The following is a 19435-nucleotide window of genomic DNA, read 5'->3' on the forward strand; positions in this document are numbered from 1 at the left end:
ACAAAGATGGTACTGTATCAAAACTCCCATCAGCTGTAGTCATGATGTCTAACATTTAGGAATACAGGAGTCGTAGTCCAGAATCTGGAGGGCCATGTAAAATTATATGGTGGATCGGATTTGGCTTGTGGGTCTTGAGTCTGACATGTGTTCTAGAAGATATTTTAAGGCTGTTGCATGGTTTATGCTTAAAAACAAATTCTGGATCCCATTCTCACCCGAGTTCTTTTATGAAAATAAAATCATTAGAGCAAACTAAAAAATTAAATGTTTCCAGTAGTTCAAGTGCAAGATTAAGTTTTGTTGTGGTGGGGAGCATAGTGGTGGATCTACCCCCGCTATATGGTCCTCTCAGCTTGTGTCAGCCACGGAAACTGTATGTGGTTTTCTCTGGCTTTTCACCTTGTCTGTTGAGGGAACTGAAATCTTGGAACCAAAGCCACCTTTATCTCATCCCTGCAGGAATATACAGGTGGTGTTTCACAGGTGGAACTAGAACACTAGGATAGAGGAAGTGCTCCTTCCTTTTAGCAGGAAGGTCTCTCTATTCCAGTGGTCCCCAAACTTATTTGGCTTACCGCCCCCTTTCCAGAAAAAATATTACTCAGTGCCCCCTGGAAAGAGGGGCGTGGCTTAGGGGGGTGGGCGTGGTTCTTGTTCAAGAGGGCGGAGCTGAGCCTCTCCCCAGTCCAAGATGCAGGATTGGGAGGGGGAGGTGGGTGGGGCCACAAATGGGAGGCCAGGACTGGGATGGACGGAGTTACGAGCTCTGAGGCAGGGATGAGCTTCTATCCCTGTACTGCGGTGCCTGCCAGGACACAGGAGGCGGGGCCAGAGGAGGGGGTGGGGCCTCTTCCCAAGTGCCTGATGGGGCTGGACCTCTATACCCTGCCCCCGTGTTCTGACAAGCGCCTCAGGGGAGGTATACAGAGGCTCTTGGGAAGAGGCCCCGCCCCCTTCCCTAGCTCTGCCCTCTGTGTCCCAACAAGTGCCTCAGGAGAGGTATCCTCAGCCCTATCTCGTGCTCTTGGGAAGAAGCCACGCCCACTCCTCTAGCTCCGCCCCCTGTGTGTCCTAACAGGCGCCTCAGGTGCTCAGACCTGTCTCCGGCACTTGGGAAGAGGCCCCGCCCCATGTTCTAATAGGTGCCATCACCGCCCCCCTGGATCACTCCAGCGCTCACCGGGGGGCGGTAGCGCCCACTTTGGGAATCACTGCTTTATCCTGTCTTCCCTCTCCACCAAAAGTAGAGGTTAGGATTTAATTGTTTCATGAATACTGAATGTTTTATCAAAAAGAGCGGTAATAACTTACTAAAATTACAACACAAAATTTTGATATCAAACATTGACAACATTTTAATTAAATTAACATTTTGTATGTAAAAAGCACCAGGTATTAATGTGTTTCATTGCTTTTACAAACTCAATAAAGACAAAATGCAACCCAAGTATAAAAACAGATAAAAATTTCATTACATTAGTAAACATTTGTAAGCTTAGGGATATTCACATGTCTCCCGCTCCCCCTTACTGGCTTTAGATTTGTACTACTAGCAGATAATTCTTATGCATCACAGAAAACTACATGCATAGAGAAATTAGGAAATATTTCAAAATGTACTTGCAGCCTAAAAGTTCTCCCATAACCTGGTGTCATATCTTGAGGACTGACTTTACAGTTTCACGAAGGAGACTAAAATAGAAAATCTCGTATTAACAAAGTACATACTACTTAGATTTGGCATTCATTCTAATTTTCTACATATTTTACTGTGAAGAAATGGGAGGTGAAAGGTGGGGGGAACACTGGCTTTTGCCACCATTTCTGGAATTCAAGTTTATTTAGTGACAAAGTCGCCCGCGTTATTCTTTAGAAGCAAAAAACAAAAAACAAACCACAAAATACTACATCAGATGATTGAAGTTTTGCTGAGAAACAATATAAAGCATAATTATGCAATTAGTTTAACAATGCTGCAGCTTGTTTGAAATGGAGGTAGTGAAATACTTCTGTTTCAGATCATTCTTTCATATAAATTCAAGTTCCTTGTAGTGTCAAAAAAAACAACATAACAGCAAATTACATCACTTTTCTAAACGGGGATCTACAAAACTAAAATGACAGACTTTCCAACCAAATGCCCTAAATTTCCCAGAATTCAGGATTTGGTCTGGGGAATTTTCATGCTAGCAAATCATACACATACAACAACAAAACTAGTATAAATTGCATTTCAAGTATTAATGCTGCTCTTCCCACTGACATTTTACAACAAGCTGCCTGAAAAACCTTATTTCATTCAAGGAAGACTGCAGAAGTGGATGAATCCAAGTATGTCTGAATCTTATGAAAGCAGGAATCAACAACAGAGTGTCCTTCCTCAGCTTGCACCAGGTGCACCAAAGGCCTGGATGAATGTTTAAAACCAACTCCTCCCGATACAGAAATTGTCATGAACACTTGGAATATTTCACCAAACAGGAATGTCCACCAGAATTCAAGTCATGCATAATACCTTCAAGTACAGGTCTGTGTAACTTCTCTCCACGTTGAATTTAAAAATCTAATTTACAGATTTGCTTTCATTAAACAGATATAAGAATAGTTATTTTCAGCTTTGAGGAAATATGTAGTTGTTCGCTTCAGACACTTGGGATAGATCCGTGCTATAGGCAGAAATAAATCTTATTTCTCTACAAATGCCGCAGCCGCCATAGGGGACCTCATATTTCCTCTTGCCGAAGAAGTGAATTCCTCTATTTCAGTTTTCAGTTTGTTGATCACCCATTCCAATGCTTCGCGTCCCTATGAAGATACATATTTTTATTAGAAAGTCAATAAATAATATCTTTGATTTAGTTGTGAAAGAAAGATACTTGTCACAACAAATGAAAAATCTGTAAGGCAATTATCACATGCAATACATTTGGTCTAATTTAAGATTCCTGGCCTGTTAATAAAATAGTGGAGCCCCCAGATGCCATAGTGGACTAAGTGACTTGAAGGTTGGGTTGCTGACCTGAAAGCTACCAGGTTCGAATCCCACCCAGGGAGAGTGCGGATGAGTTCCCTCTATCAGCTCCAGCTCCATGCAGGGACATGAGAGAAGCCTCCCACAAGGATGGTAAAAACATCAAAACATCCGGGCGTCCCCTGGGCAACGTCCTTGCAGACGGCCAATTCTCTCACTCCAGAAGCGACTCAAGTTGCTCCTGACACGAAAATAATTAAAAAATAGTACCCTATAATATAGAGAATATTATAGTCATGCATCTGTTCAGTAGCACTGCCATGCAAAGTCATTTAAACATATTAATCCTAAGTAACCTAAGGGCTACCTGGTCCCATATTTTATGGCAGCTCGGTTTTGTGTTTCCCTGTCACTGGATAATAAGAACAGCCCCTTTGCTGAGTAGCTTCTAGGCTCTGAAACACCCTTCTGGGATTGATCAGCAAGCCAATTCAATTTTTAGATGAACTAAAATGTCATTTGTTATATGTATTTTGACTGTGTTATACACTGCCCCAAACCATGAGGAGAGGTGGGTACCAACATTTCTTCTTATTATTAAAAGAGACATATTCCTGCTTATCATTTGACTAATCTGCTGCATTTATACTGGGAGTGGCAGTTTGTGTCACCATTACTTGCCTGAGTAATTAGATATCTTTGAATCATTTGGTGTGGAAACAATTTCAGATAGAAAGCCAGAAAACATATTGAAAATATACCCAGGAATATGAGGACCAGGGAAAGTTCACTCCAAAAAGTTATCGTATGAGCACTATATCCATAAGGCCAGTCGTGGTTCCATTTATCCACATCTGACAAAATATGTATTCTCCAGGCATTTTCTAGGCCTTCCAGTGAAACTCTATGGTTGTCTTTGGGAAGGAGACCATCATTTCAATTGGGATAGTTACTACCTCTGGTCTCGTGCATCCAAGTGAAATCTGGGAACATATTCCCCAACAGATATGGGGACCAAACTGTAATTGTCTTTATATTCATAGAATCATAGAGTTGGAAGAGACCTCGTGGGCCATCCAGTCCAACCCCCTGCCAAGAAGCAGGAAAATTGCATTCAAAGCATCCCCGACAGATGGCCATCCAGCCTCTGTTTAAAAGCTTCCAAAAAAGGAGCCTCCACATCTTCATAGCTCTGAGACTTCAGTATCTCCATGCTAAAAGGATTTATTTTAACTATGAGGAAAATTTACATGTGAGGTAATAGAGATTAGCAATTTATATCTGGAGCCTCCAATGTCATTTTTGTTCCCCAGAGCCCCTGATGTGTTGAAAACAGTATTCTAAACTGCAAGGCTTGCATTCTGCAAAGAACACTGGCCTATTTCTTTTTATATAAGTAATTTGTTTCCCATGAGTTAGGTATTTTGTGCTTCGTAGAAGAAAATATTTTTCTCTGAGGCTGAGACTCCACTTGCGCTTGTTTCTTGGTCATATTAATTTGTTGTTAAGTCTTTTCAGTTTATCTTTTCTGAAATGGGTGCTGAAGCAGAAAACTATGGATTCAAAATGTTCCTAATCTGCCTGCAGTGAAGTCAGACATGCAGTGATGTCTTTGCATGCCTCCCGAACCTTCCAGTTTCTATCACAGGATAGTTACAGAATTATGCAATATTATCTCTGTACCACTATTTGGCCAAGCTTCTGGACAATGTGATATTTAAGACAGGAACTTTTCAAGTTCATAGCTCATACTGAATTGCCAGACCTTCAAATTTATTACAAAGTTTAAAAATCAACGCTTCAGAAACAGATGGAAATACATACGTTTTTAGCATTAGATGATATTGTAGTTTCTATTAATCCTTCTAGGTAACTGCTGACTTTAACTCCTTTCACACATATTGTTGCTTCTTGAGTCAAAATGGTTCTAAGGGACAGAAAAACAAAAACAGAGCAGTTCATCAACTCATTTCCAAAACTTAAATAAACAAGTAGTTTCATTCCCCATCAGTTCTGTCCTGCTGCATGTAAGTGTGCTATATGCTATAAATGCAACTAACCATTTTGGAAATAGGTGGGATACTGCCAGACCTCTCTGACCCCTCTCACAGAGGTTCCAGGCAGTATAGCCAGTCATCAGAAATTTTGTGATCCAAGGTCCCAAAACACAGGGACCAATTTTTGAGAAATGCTGAAGGAAACAAAGAGAATATCTGGCTAATCTAAAGGAATTGAAGTCTCTAGGGCCAGATAAACTACACCCAAAGGTATTAATAAAAGAACTGGCTGAAGTAATTTCAGAACCATTGGCAATCATATTTGAGAATTCATGGAGGACTGGATAAGCAGACTTGAAGAAGGCAAATGTTGTTCCCATCTACGAATCGAGAGAGAAAAGGAAGACCACAACAATTACCATCCAGTCAGCCTGATATCAATGCCAAGAACGATTCCGGATCAGATTGTTAAGGAGACAGTCTGTAGGCACTTGGAAAAGAATGCCCTACTCATAGAAGGCCAAAATGGGTTTCTCAAAAACAAGTCACGATAGTGGGAAAAATTCTAGTCAATGGAATGGTTTAATAAGCTTTGCTCATCTTGTATGTATCACACGATAGATTTATTGTATCACTTATTTAATCAAGACCCAGTAATCTGCCCACCAGTTTAGAAAGTTATCTAAAGTAAAACAATGAAGAAGAAACAACACTTACTTTTCTGGCTCCTTAGGATGTGGTTTATATATTAGTGTTTCATCTACTGACACCAGATTTGTAAATGAAATCTAGAAGATATTTAAAAGTGTTTTAAATCTTATAGTAAAAAGGTGACATTCAGTAAAAAAAATAGCAAAAGGACAAACACTAATTTAATTTAAAGCTACTAGGTCTAGAATTATGCTCTAAAAAGTTACAACATTCTCCTCGTAGCACTACTTTCTAAAGACTGTTACAGACACTACATCACAAACTGCAAAGAAATATGCAGTTAGTGACAGCCGGACTTATAAAAGATTACAACTAAACAGAAGTCAGCACAATCTGGCACAGAATCTAGCATACAAATACTTCTGAAGGGAAGAATCACATTGTGTCGCTAACAAGTATTTCTTCTGTTCTGCTTCAGAAAAGATGCAATGCTGGAAATAAAACAAAGTACCATATAATTTATTTGAATAACAAATATGCCTGTAAAAACCTATTGTCATAAACTTTTGCAAGCCCCAAGGCAAAAGAGAGCAATCTATTAAAGTTATATAAGTTAAAAGCGGTTTTTGTAACACTTACATTAGTAGACTTGAGCTCCATTACTTTTTCCACTGGATCTACTATTGAATGTTCCTGTACGTATGTTTTTGCTCTACAAGACCCAATAAGCTAGAAAAGAAAGAACAAGGATGATTTAACTTAATACTATGTTAGCCATCAACAGGCCTGCGATTCAGATGGATATTCAACACTGCACAGTTTATGTACACTTTTTCACCTTTCATTTTATAGACTCGAAATCTTACTTTATGTTAACTGAAGCCATCAATGGCTACAAGATAGCTGAATTTTACCTTCAAGATCATATACAGTGTGCCTCCATATACAAGTACCCGGGACTGTGACAGATAGGACTGTTGCACTCAAGTACTTGGAATCATAGAATAATAGAGTTGGAAGAGACTGCATGGGTCATCTAGTCCAACCCCCTGCCATGAAGGAAAAGCACAGTTAAAGTATCCCTGACAGATGGCCATCCAGCCTCTGTTGAAAGGTTTCCAAGGAAGGAGCTTCCACCAAGGCAGAGAGTTCCACTGTTGAACAGCTTGTATGGTCAGAAAGTTCTTCCTAATTTTCAGGTGGAATCTCCTATCTTGTAATTTGAAACCATTGCTCCTAATCCTAGTTTCAAGCACAGCAGAACACAAGCCTGCTCCCTCTTCCTTATGATAGCCTTTCTCATATTTATACCTGGCGATCATGTCTCTTCCCAACCTTCTCTTCTGCAGGCTAAACATACCCAGTTCTTTAAAATGCTCTTCATTGAGATTCCTGGTCTCCAGACCTTTAATCATTTTGGTCGCCCTCCTCTGGACACTTTCCATATTTGAACTATGTTGTCCAGAATTGGACACAGTATTTCAGGTGAGGTCTAACCAAAACAGAATAAAAATGAACCATGACTTCCCTCAATCTAGACGCTATACTCCTTTTAATGCAGCCCAAAATCCCATTGGCTTTTTTAGCTGCTGAATCATACTGTTTGCTCAACTTGTTGTCTATGAAAACTCCAATATCTTTCTCACATGGACTGTTGTCGAGCCAGGCATCACACATTTTGTATAGTTGCATTTCCTTTTTTTTTTTTTTTTTTGCCTAAGTGTAGTATTTAACATTTGCTCAAAAATGCAATTCCAAAGTGAGTCCCAGTGTTGCTTTCAGACAAGACCATCTAGCTATCTATACACATAATAATAAAAGTGAAAATCTGTATGTGTGTATGTGACAGGGGTATCCACTTACACAGACAAGCTCCTGCCCCCACAAACAGCTATAGATCCCACAGTTCAGGAACCACCAATGGCCCTCCTTCCAATGACATTGCAGGTTATAGTGAGTGCCGTAAGCATGTCCAAGAGCCCTGCCTATGTCCTGCCTAACACCATACTGCCCACCACACAAGTAGGACAATTTCTTCCTAGATTTTCTGTTTTTCCTCCATCACAGATATCCCAATGTTCCTTAAATTCTCCATTGGTGTGGAATTTGCATGACCCCGTCTACTGCCTCTCTCTTAACCCTTCCCTATTACTTTATATGACACACAACAAACAGAGGAATTGATCAGCTGAACATACTGAAGAGGTTTGGGGAACTGACTCAACATGATGGAAGTTGTAGTTTACCCTGCATCAAGACAGAGCACTGTGACTCCTTTCGATAATGTACCTGGACCACATTTGGCACACAGAACTCCTCATGACCAATGAGAAATACTGGAGAGGTTTGGGAGGAATTCACCTTGATTTATAGCACTTGTAGGTACAGCAATTTATGGTTCCCCTGCACTCAAAGAGCACTCTGACTCCAGCAATGATAGACCTGGAATAAACCTGGCACACAGAACCCTCATGACCAACAAAAATACTGGAGGTCTTTGGAAGGATTTATAGGAGTTGTAGTTCACCTACATCCAGAGCGCACTATGAACCCAAATAATGATGGATCTGGATCAAACTGGGCATGCATACCCGATATGTCCAAATTTGAATACTGGTGGGTTTGGGGGGGAGGGAGTTGTAGGTACTGGGATGTGTAACTCACCTGAAATCAAAGAACGCACTGAAACATACCAAAAAGGGAATTGGACCAAACTTGTCACACAGAACCCCCATGACCATCCAAAAATACTGGAGGTCTTTGGGGAAAATTCATCTTGTTCAACTACATCTGGAGAGCACTGTGAACCCAAATGCCGATGCCTCTGGACCAAACTTGGCACACATACCTGATATGCCCAAATTTGATTACTGGAGGGGTTTGGGAGGGATTGACCTTGAGTTTTGGGAGTTGTAGTTCAATTACATCCAGAGAGAACTGTGAACCCAAACAATGATAGATCTGGACTAAACTTGGCATGCATACTGGATATGCCCACATTTGAATACTGTTGGGTTTTGAGGGGAATTGGCCTGGACATTTTGGAGTTGTAGATACTGAGATTTATAGTTCACCTGCAATCAATGAGCACTCTGAACTCCACCAAAGATGGAATTGGACCATACTTGACACACAGAGTCCCATGATCATCAAAAAATACTGGAGGTCTTTGGGAGACATTCACCTTGATTTGGGGGAGCTGTAGTTCACCTATATCAAGAGAGCACTGTGAACATAAACACTGATGGATCTGGACCAAACTTGGCACACATACCTGATATACCAAAATTTGATTACTGCAGGGATTTGGGGGGAACTGACCTTCCTTTCTGGGAGCTGTAGTGGAAACTGTGACTTCCACCAATGATGGACCTGGTCCAAGCTTGGTGCACAGAACTCCCATGACCAACTCAACCTACTGAAGGGGTTTGAGGGGACTGACTCACCATAGTGGGAGTTATAGTTTACTCTACAGCCAGAGAGCACACTGAATACCACCCATGATGCATCCAGAGAAATTTTGCCCAACATAACAAACTTTAAGTACTGATGGAGTTTCTTGGGGTTAACCTGGCATGACGTCAGTTGTAGTTAATCCACAAACTTATGGATTTTATACAACTAAAATTTTGACTTTTTCAAATAACCCGGGCAACGCCGGGTACCCAAGCTAGTCTATATATATAAAAGAGTGATGGCATCACGGCAATTCACAAAACAACGAAAGTACAGGCCCCCCAACCTCAAAATTTGACAACACAACCCATCATCCACGCCTCAAGGTTGATACAACAAAAAGAAAAGAAAAATAAAGTCCTAATTAGAGGGAGAGCAATAATTTTTTTTATCCAATTGCTGCCAGTTTAGAGGGCTAATCTCTGCCCACTTGGTTGCCTAGCAACCAAGGGACAGCCAGGTTTCAGTTAGGGGACAGGCAGATTTAGGCCTCACTTACACTTCTTCCACAGATTATCTAATTTGCACTGGATTATATGGCAGTGTAGACTCAAGGCCCTTCCACACAGCTATATAACCCATTTATAATCTTATATTATCTGCTTTGCACTGGATTATCTTGACTCCACACTGCCATATAATCCACTTCAGTGTGCATTTTATACAGCTGTGAAGAAGGGGCCTCATATAATCCAGTCCTAAGCAGATAATTTAAGATTATCAATATACAGTAGAGTCTCACTTATCCAACATAAACAGGCCGGCAGGATAAGTGAATATGTTGGATAATAAGAGGGATTCAGGAAAAGCCAATTAAACATCAAATTAGGTAATCGTTATACAAATTAAGCACCAAAACATCATATTATACAACAAATTTGACAGAAAAAGCAGTTCCATGCGCAGTAATGCTATGTAGTATTTACAGTAGAGTCTCACTTATCCAAGCCTCGCTTATCCAACGTTCTGGATTATCCAACGCATTTTTGTAGTCAATGCTTTCAATATATCGTGATATTTTGGTGCTAAATTCATAAATACAGTAATTACTATATAGCATTACTGTGTACTGAACTACTTTTTCTGACAAATTTGTTGTCTAACATGATGTTTTGGTGCTTAATTTGTAAAATCATAACTTAATTTGATGTTTAATAGGGTTATCCTTAATTCCTCATTATCCAACATATTCACTTATCCAACGTTCTGCCGGCCCGTTTATGTTGGATAAGTGAGACTCTACTGTACTGTATTTACAAATTTACCACTAAAATATCACAATGAATTTAAAACACTGACTACAAAAACATTGATTATGAAAAGGCAGACTGCGTTGGATAATCCAGAACATTGTATAAGCGAATGTTGGATAAGTGAGATTCTTCTTTAATATGAAATAATTACTGGGATAGAATAATGCAGAACAATATAATCTCTAAAACCAGGACAGTAAATAAACAGGGGAATTCCACACAGGAAACAATCGGGGCCAGCTAACACCTCCCAACAAAGTATTCCCATCATCAAAGTCTGGCTAATTCTGTTTTCTCAGGGCCACAGACAGTAGAAGCACATAAAATATCGTAAACAACACCACTCTAAAAACAAGGGAATTCCAGACAGGAAACAATCAGGGCCAGCTAACACCTCCCAACAAAAAATTCACTCAGGGAGGAAACAGCCAGGCTTTAAAGCTGCAAGGCCATTACATCCTAATCATTTTTCCTAATTGCAGCATTCATACTTGCCTCCAACAAACAAAAAAAACCAATCAGAAATATTGTATATTCACAACCTTTAGGAAATAATATCCCCTGATGGCGCAGCGTGTTAAAGCGCTGAGCTGCTGAACTTCTGGACCGAAAGGCCACAGGTTTGAATTGGGGGAGCGGAGAGAGCCCCCACTGTTAGCCCCAGCTTCTGCCAACCCAGAAGTTCAAAAACATGCAAATGTGAGTGCATCAATAGGTACTGCTCCGGCGGGAAGGTAACGCCGCTCCATGTAGTCATCCCACATGACCTTGGAGGAGTCTACGGACAACGCCGGCTCTTCGGCTTAGAAATGGAGATGAGCACCAACCTCCAGAGTCAGACACGACTGGACTTAATGTCTGGGGAAAACCTTTACCCTTGACCTTAACTACCACCAATTCCTCAATACTTTATTTCCCATACCACCATACTTCGCCACAGCAACGCGTGGCCGGGCACAGCTAGTATTTTATAAAATGAAGACCACATGCATATTTAGACCACTTCTGCCTTAAATCCCAATGTTACACTTACCGCTTTTGCAATTGATGGCATTCCCCATACTGTACTGAGTAGTCTGCGGCTATGTAACTTTCCACTGGGATCTACATGTCGGTCGAGGACATCGACTCCAATCACATTGGGGTTCATGGGGTTGGGATATTTCTGCATGGCAGCTGTTGTAACCATCTCCCAGGGGTGACTGTCAGAGAAAAACAAAAACACCAAGCTAGTTTTTGGTACACTGTATTTGGTTGGATAGACTAAATCTTCACCTCAGTAAAGATCTTGGCTGAAACGGTTCATTGCATTATACATTATATTCAAAATTGCTTTAAAGACATTTTGAACACTGACTATTGTAAAAACAAGAATCTTATTGGTAATTCACTGCTTAAGACCAGGCAGATCACAAAAAAAGCTCAGTGCTCCAGTAGTTCAAAAAATACATAACCAACTCAATGTGCTCTGGAAAGACAGCAAAGGAGAACCACCAGTCATATAAAGCAAATTCTGTATAAAGAGAAAGCTCTCCAGCCAATTAGTCACCAATGAGTATTGAACATTGTGCAAATTTGTTTCTGGCCTGTAGACATTAAAAGAGCTCGACTACGGGGCAACTGAGTTTTACAGAGTGTTCCAAACAGATGGCCCCAATTCCAAAGCAGAACATTTCGCAATGGCAACATGTAACCGTTACACAAAAATCAAATGGTTTAATGAGTTATCATGTTATCAAGTTGTACTAACCATTTTGACCCAAAATCATATCTTTTTAAAAAATCACTTTGCAAATGGAGAATATCTCATTAAGTCTTATCTTGAGATGATTGTGGTTGTTTGTGCACTGGAAGAGGCATCAGGCTGCCATTATCTGAAAATCTATGCCCACCCTTTCAAGTGGGAAGAAGAGCTCATTTATGGGTGGCTCCTGCTTGCAGAGATAAGAGCCATTTCAAATCAAGTCCATCTTTTTGAAACATGCTGTGCATAAGGATAAGACAAAGCTGTGTATCAGTTTCAATCTGAAAGACTGTTTGCTTAGATAAGCTGATATCTATTGGGATAAGGTGGGCAGTGAACAGAACTCATGCTAATCAGAACGAAAATGTGATCAAACCTAGCGACTGCACGAGGCTGCCGAAGCCACGTTCCTCAAACAACAGAGACTGATATGCCTCATGATAAAACACGTGCAGCCTTGATAGAAAGAGAGATTCAAGCGCCTGAGACACAATGCCACAATACTATTTAATCGCAGTGGAGAAACGGAACCACAATCAGGAGCATTTGCACATGATAAACTCAAGTGGATGAACTACAGCGACACAGTAACATCACATTAAGGGCAATTTAAAACATGCAGAACAATTGCTCAACTTCATTCAGGCCCACTGGGAAAGAGGGCACTGACTCCAAAGAGATGGAGGACGCCTGCCAAAATTAGCCTAAGATGAAAGACCTGTTTTTCGTGTTTTCTGTCCTATTTTAAAAGCCCACACATGTATTTGTAACCTGATGCAAGATCTTACACACGTCCATCTTTCCAAGTATTCTCTCTTTGTGGGAGGAAGGTGGGGGAAAAGATATTTCATCCTAAATCCATTTTTAAGGATGTAATCATCTTTCAACTTAATTCTTCTCCACCTTCCACTATTGCTGCTGCCAGAGAACAGACCACCGGAATATGATATATGTTAAGTATCTACATCTTACAAAAAAGTCAGAAATCCCAAATCTGGGCAGCAAAAGAAGTAGGACATCCCTCAGGGGCAGAATAATAAAAGGCAGCGTCATACTGGAAATAACTCAGTCGTGTGAGCTATTTGCAACCCCTTTATTCAGCTGTCAGCGACCTTGTGGGCCATCCAGTCCAACCCGCTGTCAAAAAGCAAGAAAATCGCATCCAAAGCACCTTTAACAGATGGCCATCCAGTCTCTGTTTAAAAGCCTCCAAAGAAGGCACCTCCACCACATGCCGGGCAGAGAGTTCCACTGCTGAATAGCTCGCATAGTTAGAAAGTTCTTCCTCATGTTCATTCAGGTGGAATCTCCTTTGTTCCACATCTTAATCTCCAGAGCAGTAGAAAACAAGCTTGCCCCCTCCTCCCTATGACTTCCCTCACATATTTATGCATTGCTATCATGTCTCAACTCAGTCTTCTCTTCTACAGGCTAAACATGCCCAGCTCTTGAAGCCACTCCTCATAGGGCTTGTTCTCTAGACCCTTGATCGTTTTAGTTGCCCTCCTCTGGACACATCCCAGCTTGTCAACATCTCCCTGAAATTGTGGTGCCCAGAATTGGACACAATGCTATTTCAGGTGTGGTCTGACCAAGGCAGAATAGAGGGCTAGCATGACTTCCCTGGTTCTAGAAACTATACTATTTATGCAGGCCAAAATCGCATTGGCTTTTTTAGTCACTGTATGACATTGTTGGCTCATGTTTAACTTGTTATCCAAGAGAATAACCAAAACCCAATCATTTTCTTGGCATTTGCAAGTCCCAGGCTGGATCTACATTGCCATATAATACAGGTTAGATCTACACTACCATATAATGCTGTTTGCAACTGTATTATATGGTCAATGTAGACCCCATACAATGTTGTTCAATGCAGTATGCGTCTACACCAGGCATGGGCAAACTAAGGCCCTGCAGGTGTTTTGGACTCCAATGCCTACAATTCCAGAATGCTGGCTGGGATTTCTGGGAGTTGAAGTCCAAAACAATAGGAGGGCAAATTTTACCCATGCCTTGTCTACACTGACATATAATGCAGTTCCAAACTGCATTATATGGCAGTATAGATCCAGCCTGGCTCTCTCAGCCTCATAGGAATACAATGGAACCCCTTTTCTGGACAAAACTTGCTAAGAAACCCATAAGATCTACACTCTCATATAATGCAGTTTGAAATTACAGCTGGATTTACACCGCAGTTTGAACAGCATTATGAGATCAGTATAGACCAGGCACAGGCAAACTTGGCCTCTCCAGGTGTTTTGGACTTCAACTGCACAATTCCTAACACCCAGGCAGTTAGGAATTGTGGAAGTTGAAGTCCAAAACACCTGGAGGGCCCAAGTTTGCCCATGCCTGGTATAAACCAATAAAATGCAGTTCAGTGTAATTCAAACTTTATTTTATGGCAGTGGAGATCCAGCCTAAATTATATGGTCAGAGTATAAATAAAGATTATTATTATTATTCTATGGGTTTAAAGCTGCACTACATGGCAGTGTACCTCCAGGCCGTGATAGGGCTGGCACCTGTTGAAAATAACTTAAAGGAGCATAACAATGACACCTGAAGTGTGTTGCCTCACATACTAAAGGCTGATTGTCCCTTATTCTCAATTCCAAAAAAACCCCAAAACCGTCTATGCAGGTGGGTGAGAAAGCTTTCCAATGGCACACCAACATCACATATTTCATGCACAGAATTATTTTTAAAGATATTGCATAAAATTACGCAGGCTATGTGTATAAGGTGCATATGAAACGTGAATAAACTTAGTGTTTAAACTCATAGTGCACACATGTGCAAACTTGGGCCCTGCAGATGTTTTGGACTTCAACTCCCACAATTCCTAACAGCCAGTCTGTTAGGAATTGTGGGAGTTGAAGTCCAAAATACCTGGAGGGCTCAGGTTTGCCCATGCCTGTCATAGTGTTATCTCCAAGATATTCCATTTTATTTATTTATTTATTTACAGTATTTATATTCCACCCTTCTCACCCCAAAGGGGACTCAGGGCGGATCACATTGCACATATAAGGCAAACATTCAATGCCATAACATAGAACAGAGACAGACGCAGGCACGGGCAGGCCTCGAACTCATGACCTCTTGGTCAGAGTGATTTGTTGCAGCTGGTTGCTAACCAGCCTGCACCACAGCCCAGCCTTATATCTACCTAAGCATTCCAAAACACAGGCCTGGACCAATTTGGGCCTTCCCTTCAGGGGTTTTGGACTCCCAACTCCCACCATTCCTAACATCCGATTTCCATTATCGCCACCATCACCACTCACTCGAAGGTGTGCTCCGAGGTCCAGATCTTCATCATGGAATGTGGAATGGCAGCGTAGAATATTTCTTCTTCTTTTTCTTCCCGATTCCTCATAAAGTCTGTCCGCTTTCGCAGGCCGGCTCCGTCTGAGGAAGAACCCAAAAACGGTCCATAATGATGATGGGGAAAGGGGGCGGGGCGAAAAGGCGGCCCCGCCCCTCCCGGCACCTCTGATAGGGCGGCGCTCGGCTCGCGGGCGGGTGACGTCTGAGGTGAAACCCGCCCCCGCCGCCGCCGCACGCGACCGGCGCGTGCAGCGAGCGAGCCAAGCGTGTGTATGTGTGCGCGCGCAGGGCTCCCCCTCCCCAACGGTTCTAGGGAAGGGGTGCGCCGCGTGGGGAGGCGAAGCAGGCACGCGCGTGCGCGCAGGCGCAGTCCGCCTCTCTCCTGGCGCGCGTGCCCGGGAGCGTGACTGCGGTCCTTCAGAACTGCAGTCAGGCGGTTGAAGCACGAGGGAGGAGGAGGAGGCGGCGGCGGCGGCGGCACGGCGTCCTCCTACTTTTGGCATGACGCCTCACAACTTGGCGTTTCAAGGATCTTCAGGTAGATAGATAAACAGATCAAATAGACTGATAGATAGATTAGATCAATCAGAATGATAGATTAGATAGATAAAATAGATACAGAAATAGAATGATAATTAGATAGATTAGATAGATCCAGTAGATAGATCGTTAGGATACACAGAATGATGGATTGATAGATAGTTTAGATCAATCAGAATGATAGATAAGATAGATACAGAAATAGAATGATAGATTAGCTAGATCAGATCAATTAGATAGATCGGATAGATTCGATAGCTATGATAGATTGATAGATTAGATCCATCGATATATTAGAGATAGATAGAATGATAGATAAATTAGATCAATTAAATCAATCGCTATATTAGAGATAAAAGGTAAAGGTTTCCCCTGACGTGAACTCCAGTCATGACTGACTCTGGTGGTTGGTGCTCATCTCCATTTCTAGGCTGAAGAGCCGGCGTTGTCTGTAGACACCTCCAAGGTCATGTGGCCGGTATGACTGCATGGAGTGCCGTTACCTTCCCGCCATAGCAGTACCTATTGATCTACTCACATTGGCATGTTTTCGAACTGCTAGGTTGGCAGGAGCTTGAGCTAACAGTGGGCGCTCATTCCGCTCCCGGAATTTGAACCTGGGACCTTTTGGTCCACAAGTTCAGCAGCTCAGCGCTTTAACTCACTGTGCTATCAGGGCCCCCCGATATTAGAGATAGATAGATTGATTAGATAGAGTTGATAGATTGATGGATTAGATAGATAAGATAGCTAGGATAGATCGATCAGTTAGATAGACAGATCCATTAGGTAGATCAATTAGATAGGTAGGCTAGATAGAAGATAATAATAATTTTATTTTTATACCTCGCCCCATCTCCCCGAAGGGACTCGGGGCAGCTTACATGGGGCCAGACATCAGACAATATAAAAACATAGCAATAAAACAAGTCAATCAACAATAAAACAAATCATAAAACAAATGAGGTCACATATAATAAATATACTGATAAAATCCTGGGTTGGCTCCAAAAAGAACTGGGCCAAAAGTGCAAGTAGTGTCAGTACCATCAGGGAGAGGTAGATACCAGAGCTGTTGTTCCCATTAAAGTGCTGGGGAAGGCGTACACACGTGTCTCTATATGTCGTATGTCTAATGGCACTGAATGCTTAGCCATGTGCAATGTGATCCGCCCTGAGTCCCCTTCGGGGTGAGAAAGAAGGGCGGGATATAAACACTGTAAATAAACGAACCAATGTCTAAATGTCCAGCCACCTCCCTCTAAATGCAGCCCTGACCCCTCTGCCTTTGTGTCCTTTTCCGCACGTCTGCAGCTGGGCTTCTTCAAGAGTGCCGACCGCAAGCGAGGGGCAGATCCGGGCCAGAACGGCAAGGACTTGGACTGAGGCTCCACTTCTCCGCCAAGGGACTCACTCGGTGACCCCTCGCTGCTGCCCGGTGTGGTGGTCCGGCACCCGGCTTGGCTTCCCTCCTCCCATCATCCACAGGAGCAGGGAGGGGAGACCAGGCCAAGGCTCTTCACACTGGGTCTCCCATTTCCTTCTGCTTCAGACACTGGACGCACACAGAGCAGACTCCGAAGGGAGACTCGTCCACCCGTCCCTCCGTCCCTCCCCAAAGTGACCAGGTGCCTTGTGAGGCGGCCCCGAAACACCTTGACCTCTCAGCAATGCAAAGATGCACCTCCTGCCTGGGGACACACTTCTTTCTGGAGGAAGACGTCACATGCTTTCAACAGTGGGGTCAACCTGAGCCCTTTTCTTCCTGGGAGACTGAGGGTTTTCATTGGTGCTGCTTCCTTCACCGGTTCCAAGAGTTTTCTGTTTGTTCTTCTTGGTCTTGCTTAGCTTCATAAAGAAGAGGGCCATGGAAACACAGATTCATTTAGATAGGATAGATCTATTAGATAGCTTGATTACATAGATTACATAGATCCATTAGATAAAATAGGATAGATAGATTAGATAGATAAAATATTAGATAGATCCATTAGATAGATATAGGATAGATAGATTAGATACATAGATAAGATAGATTAGATAGATAAAATAAATTAGATAATTCAATTAGATAGATACTCTAGATTAGGTAGATTAGACAGATCCATTAGATAGATAGATAGATAGATAGACCAATGGGTAGATTAATAGATTAGATAGAGTTATTTCCAGAGAGTAGTCTAGTTGCAGGCATGCACTCTGGAAGGAGATGACTGACTCACATGCAGAAGGGTGGAGAGAATAGAAAGCAGGGAAAGCACCATTATAATAACACAGACTGTAGATTAAAGAGGCAATTATATAGTCCCTTTAATCTGAGGGACCGCCTCACTCCCTACAAACCCCAGAGATCCCTCCGTTCTGAGGACCAAGACCTATTGGAAGTCCCCAGTTTTAAGACCTTGCATCTAACAAGAACTAGACGCAGAGCCTTTTCAGTAGTGGCGCCATCGTTCTGGAACACCTTGCCACCTGAAGTCCGTGCCTTGCGGGACTTGTCGGCCTTCCGCAGGGCATGTAAGACACATCTGTTTCGACAAGCTTTTGAGTTCTGTTGTTGATGTTTTAAAAGGTGCTTTTAGGATGTTTTTAAGATGTTTTTAAAAGATGTTTGTAAGATTTTTTTTTAATTGTTGATTTTAGCCGATTCTTGTAAGCCGCTCCGAGCCCTAGGGGAATGGCGGCATATAAGTTTGTAAAATAAATAAATAAATAAATAAAATAATCATATATATATATATATATATATATATATATATATAAGAGTGATGGAATCAGGGCAGCGGACAAAACAACAAAACTACAGGCCCCCCAACCTCGAAATTTGACAACACAACCCATCATCCACGGCTCTAGGTTGATACAACAAAAAGAAAAGAAAAATAAAGTCCTAATTAGAGCAAGAGGAATAATTGTTTTTATCCAATTGCTGCCAGTTAGAAGATTAAGCTCAGCCCCCTTGGTCTCCTAGCAACCTACTCAGCCCAGGGGACAGGCACAATTAGGCCTCACTTAGGCCTCTTCCACAGATTATCTAATTTGTACTGTATTATATGGCAGTGTAGACTCAAGGCCCTACCACACAGCTATATAACCCATTTATAATCTTATATTATCTGCTTTCAACTGGATTATATTGACTCCACACTGCCATATAATCCAGTTCTAAGCAGATAATATAAGATTATAAATATACAGTAGAGTCTCACTTATCCAACATAAACAGGCTGGCAGAATGTTGGATAAGTGAATATGTTGGATAATAAGGGATTCAGGAAAAGCCTATTAAACATCAAATTAGGTCATCATTATACAAATTAAGCACCAAAACATAATGTTATACAACAAATATGACAGAAAAAGTAGTTTTGTGCAGTAATGCTATGTAGTAATTACTGTATTTACAAATTTACCACCAAAATATCACAATGAATTTAACACAATTTAATCCAGAACATTGGATAAGCAAATGTTGGATAAG

At 41.7% G+C, this 19435-nt stretch overlaps 1 protein-coding gene and 1 long non-coding RNA gene across 2 annotated transcripts; one reads left to right on the top strand and one right to left on the bottom strand.

Annotated features, from left to right (window-relative positions):
- Positions 1 to 1332: 1332 nt before the first annotated feature.
- On the bottom strand, positions 1333 to 15556 carry prelid3b (PRELI domain containing 3B). Its single transcript, XM_003228987.4, has 6 exons — positions 15372 to 15556; positions 11365 to 11533; positions 6262 to 6351; positions 5689 to 5759; positions 4799 to 4901; positions 1333 to 2808 (listed from the first exon to the last, which is right to left on the bottom strand). Exons 1-6 carry the CDS (start codon positions 15461 to 15463, stop codon positions 2689 to 2691), a joined length of 645 nt encoding a protein of 214 aa, XP_003229035.1. The 5' UTR covers positions 15464 to 15556; the 3' UTR covers positions 1333 to 2688.
- A 65-nt stretch (positions 15557 to 15621) lies between these two features.
- On the top strand, positions 15622 to 18696 carry LOC134298526 (uncharacterized). Its single transcript, XR_010005636.1, has 2 exons — positions 15622 to 15952; positions 17269 to 18696. It is a non-coding gene; the product is annotated as an uncharacterized LOC134298526 (long non-coding RNA).
- The last annotated feature ends 739 nt before the right edge of the window (positions 18697 to 19435 follow it).

The sequence above is a fragment of the Anolis carolinensis genome, chromosome 4, assembly GCF_035594765.1.
Source record: "Anolis carolinensis isolate JA03-04 chromosome 4, rAnoCar3.1.pri, whole genome shotgun sequence".
Lineage (NCBI taxonomy): Eukaryota > Metazoa > Chordata > Lepidosauria > Squamata > Dactyloidae > Anolis > Anolis carolinensis.

Coding starts and splice junctions, on each gene's coding strand:
- prelid3b (XM_003228987.4), bottom strand. CDS start 15,463: ATGAGGAATCGGGAAGAAAAAGAAGAAGAAATATTCTACGCTGCCATT. Junction 6,352..11,364: donor TGCCATCAATTGCAAAAGCG/GTAAGTGTAACA, acceptor TTTCTTTTCTAG/CTTATTGGGTCTTGTAGAGC. Junction 5,760..6,261: donor TGGAGCTCAAGTCTACTAAT/GTAAGTGTTACA, acceptor AATATCTTCTAG/ATTTCATTTACAAATCTGGT.